The 7,631-nt window shown below is 48.6% G+C and overlaps 1 protein-coding gene across 1 annotated transcript; it reads right to left on the reverse strand.

The window, feature by feature from the left end:
* Positions 1 to 144: 144 nt before the first annotated feature.
* ISY1 (ISY1 splicing factor homolog) lies at positions 145 to 6,814 on the reverse strand. Its single transcript, XM_063411883.1, has 11 exons — positions 6,766 to 6,814; positions 6,656 to 6,678; positions 5,821 to 5,872; positions 5,020 to 5,085; positions 4,563 to 4,605; positions 4,284 to 4,396; positions 3,984 to 4,101; positions 3,207 to 3,329; positions 2,273 to 2,376; positions 1,172 to 1,258; positions 145 to 897 (listed from the first exon to the last, which is right to left on the reverse strand). Exons 1-11 carry the CDS (start codon positions 6,766 to 6,768, stop codon positions 790 to 792), a joined length of 840 nt encoding a protein of 279 aa, XP_063267953.1. The 5' UTR covers positions 6,769 to 6,814; the 3' UTR covers positions 145 to 789.
* Between the last annotated feature and the right edge of the window lie 817 nt (positions 6,815 to 7,631).

Here is a 7,631-nt window from a genome sequence, read left to right on the forward strand (position 1 = left end):
ACGCCACCAGCACTTCCACGGCCTGGCAGGACACAGGCGTTTCCTATAGGCCACTGAGGCACAGGATCACTCTGCAATGTGTTCCCGCAGACACAGCCAGGAGCGAATCATCACAACCCTTTGAGCTAGAATAAAACAGACATCTGGTTGTAAATAAGTTTTAATAAAAATATTTGAACAAGGTATTGCAAAGTTTTTTACAGTAGCTGCTGGAATATCCAGCATTTAAGCAATTCATCCAGGCAGTTACAAACCATAAAAAGGGTAACAGGTTTCAGACACTGCATGTGTTTTAGAAAGAATCAAATCTCCAAGCTCTGCCTTGAAGGCATCTCTAGACAGGTTCCAGGCTATTCTGGTAAACTAAGCAGGTGTAACAGTGTAAGTTTGTTCCCAGCTCACCAAAGCCCAGCATGAGAAGATGTGCACACGTACAGTCAGGACACAGCGGACAGGATGGCAGGAGCACCACGGGTTTTCTTCCAGGATTTAGGAGCTCACTGGCTGTGGTTCTGTCTGTGAGAGGCCCCACTGCACACATCCTTCCCCAAACTGAAACTCTCTTAGATGCACAGACAAGCTCGCCAAGATTTGACCTTTTCCAGCCCTGGAGTACAAGTCATCCTAGAGGAGAAACCAGAATGATGGTTCTCCTGCACACCACACTGTCATTCCAGCAGTTTGCTCCACACCCAGAGGAACTTTCAGAGCTCAAACCCATTGCTACCAGACTGTAGGAACCTGCTGCTTTCAGAGGGATTACACACAAACCAGGACACTGGTGCAGTGTTACAATCCTAGAAGTGTCTTTGCCTCCTCGCTCTGTGCCAGCAGCGTTTCACTGGCGTACTTCTGGAGCAGCTCCATCTTCTTTCTTCGTACAAGAGCTTCCTCGATCTGCAGATAAAAACAGGGTGGATTCAGCTCAGCTGAGATGCTGAAAACTGATGCTCAGCTGTACCACAACACTTCCCAGTTTATGGAATATTTAGAAAGGTTTTGGAAATTCTCAGGTGAAAAGGATTATGGCATTCCAAGAGGATTAAACATCTGCAGAGTCAAGTCACAGAAATCACAAATTCAGGGCACTTTTACTGATGACCTGATGCCAATTAAGATGTCCTGCCAAAGCCAGCGTGCATCTCTGCAGCTGAGTGCTGTTATGCCTTACCTCCTGCTGAGTTGGCACTGGAACATGTGCAATAAATTTCTGTTGGCCGTCTTCACCTTCTCTCTCCTTGCCACCTTCCTCATCAGACTAAAAAGTGAAAAAAATCACATCAGGTTTATTTTCTATAGAGATCTATAGAGGTATAAAAAATGCCTTTTTCAGAAGGAACAAAGCATGGTCAACATGACAAACACAGGAATGAGTGAAGAGGACCCAACACCCAAGGAACACAAAGATTACGTGGAGATCCTGCTCCTTGACATTTTCAGCATGACTGCTTCCATTTCTCTTATGGCCTTTGCTGTGGCATGGGCATGAATGCAAAGCTGTATTTCTTCCCCTTCCATAACTCTGGCTGCCACAGCAAAGCTGTGAACAGAAGAGGAGCCAGCTAAGCAAGAAGACAGCAAGTGCTTTAAAAATACAGGGACCACTTCCCTGTACAGCTCTGTGCTGCTCTGGTCCTACACCCAAGAGCTGGGCTCATAAACCATGGGATAATACCAATAAAACAGGTACTGGAGGAGCCACCAGCTCCTGATGGATTCCTCCCTTTTATTCTTGTGCTTAACCCACTAGATACAGACTGAGAAATGAGAACTTGTTTCCAGTACCCTTCTCCAGATCTCACTGGGAGCAGGGAGAAGAAACAAGAGTCAGGTCACGCAGAGACAGCAGCACCAGCAAAGCCCTGCTGCACCATGATTCAAGTGTGAACAAGGCCCTGCACCCCCTGAGTTTTCTCACAGTGGCAGTGTGACATTATCCTGTCCCCAAAGCTGCCTGTGCTGTCACTGAGGCAGGTTGTACTCAGGAGCCAGACCGAGCAGTGTTACCAACGCATTCCTGACAAAAACAGTGCCACTTAAATCACAGCAAGTTGTCACTTCCATGAAAGGTCTGTCCTCACTGCCAGCCTCCAGCACTCCCTAAACCTGGGCCTAGAGCACTCCCCTACTATTGATTCTTACAAACTGTGCAGTGAGTCAGGTGGGGAGAGGGGCAGGACAGCAGCAGACAGGTCCTGGCAGGGTAACACCATGTCCAAGAAGGGGGCACAGAAGGCACGTGAAAATTCCCATCACCTGAGCCATGCCCTACCTCTTCCTCGTGGACAGCATAGATGTTTTCTTCCTCCTCCTCCTCACCCCTTGCAAGTCGTGCTTCTCTCTCCATCTTCCATTTTTCCACTGCTTCTGCTATAACTGGGGAGCACAGGAAAAAGGCAAATGTGGCTGAGAGCCAGTCAGAGCAGCCTGGTCTTACTGGCAGAGCTTTTCCACTGGTCTTAAACCTCTTGCCTAAATCCTCTACATCAGTAACCCCCCTTGTAGAACCTTGATGTAGTATGGAATAAAATACATCAGAGTATGCTGATATACTGTATCACGGTGTGGTACTTGCTAATGCCTTCATTTGGATGCATTTTAGACTCTAAATGTCACAGATAAGCACCAGCCTCATTTCTGACCTGAGCAGCAGGGTCACATGAGCAGGCTAAGTGGCTCTTACAGCTCTGCAGCCTGCCAGCAGCTACAGGGATGCTGATCACCATGTGGTTAATTAAACATGATCATGTTCCTTATACTGACCACCCTCAGAAGTCTCTTTTTCCATCTCAGAGGGTATTTCTCTTATTTCTGTAGCACGATCCCAATTCTGTACCTTGCTGCCAGGCTGCTGCATCTCTATTACAGCAGAGTGCCAGTAAGAGCACTAAAACAAGTTTTAAGAAGCTTAATCAGTGACATGGGCAGTGCCATGATCCTACAGAGGTGCCAGATTAATGCATCTTGGCAGGAGGAAATGCCTACAGCAACAGAGGCCAGCAGGCATTCCCCAAGCTCTCACAGATCACACGTTAAAATTCTGCCCCTGAGAAAGCAACACTTCTTATTTGGATACCCATGTGACAGACAAAGTCTGACAGCTAAGCACAAGACAAGGCCCACGGAGGGGAAAAGAAAGGTGCCCTCACTTCAGAGTCCATCATCACCCCCTCCTGGTGCTCTGTGCAGTCTGGAATCTCACAGACCTTTCTTCTCGTGCTCCTGCTCCAGGGGCTCCAGGATCCCATCATCCTCATCCCTGTAGCCGTAGTACTCGGCGTCGATGTCCTTCATCAGCTCAGCCCGAGTCTTCCGTGGGGGTGGCAGAGCTGCAAGGACACCCCTGTCACCCAGCAGGTCACCTGTAACCCCTGCTGAGTGTCCCCAGCCTGTGCCCAACCCCACAGCACCCACAGCTGCCTCGTGCCAGCCCACACCCAGCACGAAGGAGCTGCTGGTGTCACCTCTGGCCTGCACAAACCACTTCCAGTACACGACCCAATGAGTCCTTCCCATAATTTGTCTGTGCCTCACTTTCAGGCCCAAGCAATTCCCACTCCTTCCATGACAAAGTTTCATCCCCTTACATCCAGTTTTTCATTATGAAAACTCATTCCTGCTTCTAAAATGATGTTGAACCCAACTTTCCCTTTTTATTCATTTTTTCTAGTCCTGGACTCTGAGTACTATTTACAGCTTCTCAAGAAAGTTTGCCTGTTATGCTGGAAAGTTTCTATAGGACATCAATCCTTACCATTTGGAATTCCCAGTATAAACCAGTTTACTCCTTTCTGTATTTCCTTAATTGCAAACAGCCAAAGGTGCTTTTAGCATTTAGTTAATTACCTGTGCTCAGTGTTTCACTGAGCTGACCTACAACACTCAGAAATGCTGTTAGCAGCACTCCCCACAAACTAACAGCATTTTACTCCAGATATTCCACTACACAGGTTCATGTCTGGGAAGAGCTGCTCTTTACTTACGTTCCTTTTCAAAAAGTTCTCTAACTCCTGGCAAATCCTTTGCAGCCCCAAAGTATTTGTAGCCTCTGTTTCCTGGAACTTCTTTCCCTTCATGATCTAACATTTTTGGGCCAATCCGCTGGAAAATAAACAGAGTTCATGGTTTAAAACTTTCTTCTAACACAGCCAAACATTTTAGGGGCTGAATAAAAATAACAGTGGCCGAGCCATCCATGGGTAACTAAATGTTATATATTTTTCTCAGCAGTCACTTCATTTGTAGGCAGAACAACCATGTAGTACAACACACTGCACACTTACAGCATAGTCAGGACCTCCCAGCTCCTTTATTCTGTACTCCCAGTGTCCTTTCTCCCTCAGAAGTTTGTTTATTTCATCGTTCAGGTCCCGAATTCTGAATTCACCCAATCCAGCTGTTAGAGAGGAAAAAACCAATAAATCAGGCAGCTCACAGAAACACCAGAGGAATTTCAGGATTTATGCAATGGAAACAGCATAGTTCACATGAAATGGGATTTTTACTGTAACTGCTTATGACTGGATATTCAAAAAAATAAAACACAGTTAGACAAATCTTACCATTTTGGATCTGTGCCACTTTCTTGGAAATCTCCCCAATGATCTAGTGAAATAAGAAAACAGAAATTCATTTCTCAATCAGTGGAGGGAACAGAGAAGACAGAGCCAGATTGTTTGAGAAGAGCATGCCAATAGGACAAACAGCAGTAAACCACGAATTGAAACTGGAGAAATTCTAACTAAATTCAAGGGGAGAGAAATCATTAGGAAGATAATCAAACACTGGAACAGCAGCCTCAAAAACCTGGAATCTAAATCCCTGAAGATGTTCAAGACTCAGCTGGACATGGCTCTGGGGCAGCCTGACATGGTAGGATTGTACAATCTTAGAAAATGTTCTGTGATTTCACTGTCACGGTACTGACAAGTGTGGAAAACCCCTTGCAAGCAGGCTGTCTGAACAGAAGTGTGAAGTTCTACCTCCAACAGAATCAGAAAATCCCCAGGCTGGCATTACCTGTCTCCTCCACTTCTCAGCTTTGGGCAGCTCATTGCACTCTGAGGCAAGGAAAGGCCTCCGCTCCTGTTAGACACAAAACCACACACATCAAATTCACTGAGCACTGACACAGGTTTCACACAGGTTTACTGCCCCACTAATGCCAAATTATGCACCAAGCTCCAGGGCCTCCTGCTCCCATGGATGTTTTTAGTAAGTGGAGAACAATAACAATTTATAGCCCTGACAAATTAAACTATTACAGACAATAAAAACCTACTTAAATCCGCTTTATCCAAACCAAAATCTCTCATCTGTTTTTTTCAAAACACCCCATAATCCTCTCCAATACAACAACTGTTCCTTTCAGGACAGCTTCACCATGCTCAGCACACACCACCTCCTTAAGGTTAAGCTTTTCTCAACTGCTACTACTAAATAATGTAATTTTTTTCAGTTATACAGAGTACCTTTTTCTCAACCTTCTTCACATTCCACTGGCTTGCTTACACAAACTAATGCTTCATCTTGCTTCTAGTGTTTTGTGTGCAGTTATTTTGTCCCTTTCCCCACATTTTTACCTTTCATTAAAAGGCTTCACCTTTTATTAAAAAGTATTAAACCACTTCCCTCTGCAAAATATGCAATATGAAACAGAAAAGTAAAAAAAAAAAAAAAGATTTGGAGAAACTGTAGTAGAGAATTTTCCTGGCTGTGTGAGTGTGAAATATTTTCCTTGTAACTGGAGTCAAGCACAGGACAAGGCCTGCCTTCCTCCCTGACTGGAGGTACCAAACCTCCAGGGCTTTTACATCTCACCTTGACCTTTCCTTCCTCAAGCTGGGCTTGCCGAAATCTTGCCAAGGCCGTCCTAAAGAGAAGAAAGCAGATTTACTTTTGCAAATCCACATTCCAACAGGAACAAGTTTTGCTCTGGATGTGTATTATGGACTTAATTACAGTCTGTAAAAAGCAAAGGCCTGAACACATTCACTGACCACCTCCAGCTTTTCCAGCTAATGATTTCTCAACACTAGAAATCCTGAGTGGTTCATTTCTCAAGTAAAGCAATGCTGACTGAGTCCTCCTATCTGGCCTGGCATCTCTGTTCCCCAAATGGGAACTGCCTAAACCCACAAGGATCCTTTACAACACATTTCAGTGTATTTATCCTCCAGCCTGCAGGGGGACAAGCCCACTGCTGCAGGGTCTGTCCTGCACAGCACAACCACAGGAGCTCCACAGCACCAGGTAGGCGTGTGTCCACTGCCTCTGGGCCAGCACACGTACAGCTGAGCACCCAGAAGCACCATTAAACTGTCGGTGCTTTAAAGAGGCTGAACAGTGAGTGCTATGGGCCAGCTGATGACAGCCAGCACAGACGTGTGAGACCAGGGCAAGGGATGTGTGAGATCAGGGCCAGGGATGTGTGAGATCAGGGCCAGGGATGTGTGAGATCAGGGCCAGGGATGTGTGAGATCAGGGCAAGGGATGTGTAAGACCAGGGCCAGGGATGTGTGAGATCAGGGCCAGGGATGTGTGAGATCAGGGCCAGGGATGTGTGAGATCAGGGCCAGGGATGTGTGAGACCCGGTCCGGCCGCAGCCTCAGCCTCAGTGAGCCAGGGCTCGAGCAGGGCCCCCAGCGCACTCACATGGCCTTCTCCGCGTTGCGAGCCTGCAAGACACAAACGGAGCAGCCTCGGTCAGCCCCGGCGGGTCTGATCCCCGCCTCCAGCAGCCCCAGCCCCAGCCCCGCACCCACCATGGTCCCGCCGTTCCCCTCAGCCCCAGCCCCTCACTCACCATGGTCCCGCCGTTCCCCTCAGCCCCAGCCCCTCACTCACCATGGTCCCGCCGTTCCCCTCAGCCCCAGCCCCTCACTCACCATGGTCCCACCGTTCCCCCAGCCCCTCACTCACCATGGTCCCGCCGTTCCCCTCAGCCGCCCCGCTCCTGCAGCCGCTCCCCGCCCCGGAACTGAACCCGGCCCGCTCCGCAGTGCGCCTGCGCGCCCCGCTGGCGCAGGATGCGGTGACCCGCGCGGCGCATGCGCTCCGGGGCTGGCAGCAGTCATGGCGGGCCCGGGAGCGGGGACACCCCGGGGACCCCCAATGCCACCCCCAGGGACCCCGCGGTGCCACCCCCGGGGACCTCGCGGTGCCACCCCCGCACGGCACGGACACTGCCGCTGCCCCAGTCGCGCCCCGCCTGGCCTTGGGCACTGCCAGGGATCCACAGCTGCTCTGGGCACCCTGGGCCAGGGCCTGCCCACACTCAGAAGCAAAGAAGCCCCGTCTAATTCCTGGTCTAGATTTGCCCTTTCAGTTTGTACCCATTCCCCCTTGTCCCGTCACTCATTCCCGATGAACAGTCCTCCTCTAATCACTTCATGAGTCTGCCATAATGAATGAGGAGATGCCTCGGTATTAATGAAAAAGATCGACATGAAACTTGTGAAGAATTGGTTTTTCCCATGTTCAGTGTATGAAATCACCACTTCCTTGTCTAGCTCCTGTTCACTTGGGAAAAACTGACTGAACAGCAGCACCAATGTTCTCACCAAAAGACGACCAAAGAGGAGACATTTCCTTTTGAATTGTCTCCTTCTGGAGCCTGGTTTGTATTCCC

The sequence above is a fragment of the Prinia subflava genome, chromosome 14, assembly GCF_021018805.1.
Source record: "Prinia subflava isolate CZ2003 ecotype Zambia chromosome 14, Cam_Psub_1.2, whole genome shotgun sequence".
NCBI lineage: Eukaryota > Metazoa > Chordata > Aves > Passeriformes > Cisticolidae > Prinia > Prinia subflava.

Bases quoted from the DNA above. Each gene is read 5' to 3' on its own strand.
- ISY1 (XM_063411883.1), bottom strand. The intron at 4,606-5,019 runs GTAATGCCAGCC...TTATTTCACTAG, and splicing joins CTGAGAAGTGGAGGAGACAG to ATCATTGGGGAGATTTCCAA. The intron at 1,259-2,272 runs GTAGGGCATGGC...TTCACTTTTTAG, and splicing joins ATGCTGTCCACGAGGAAGAG to TCTGATGAGGAAGGTGGCAA.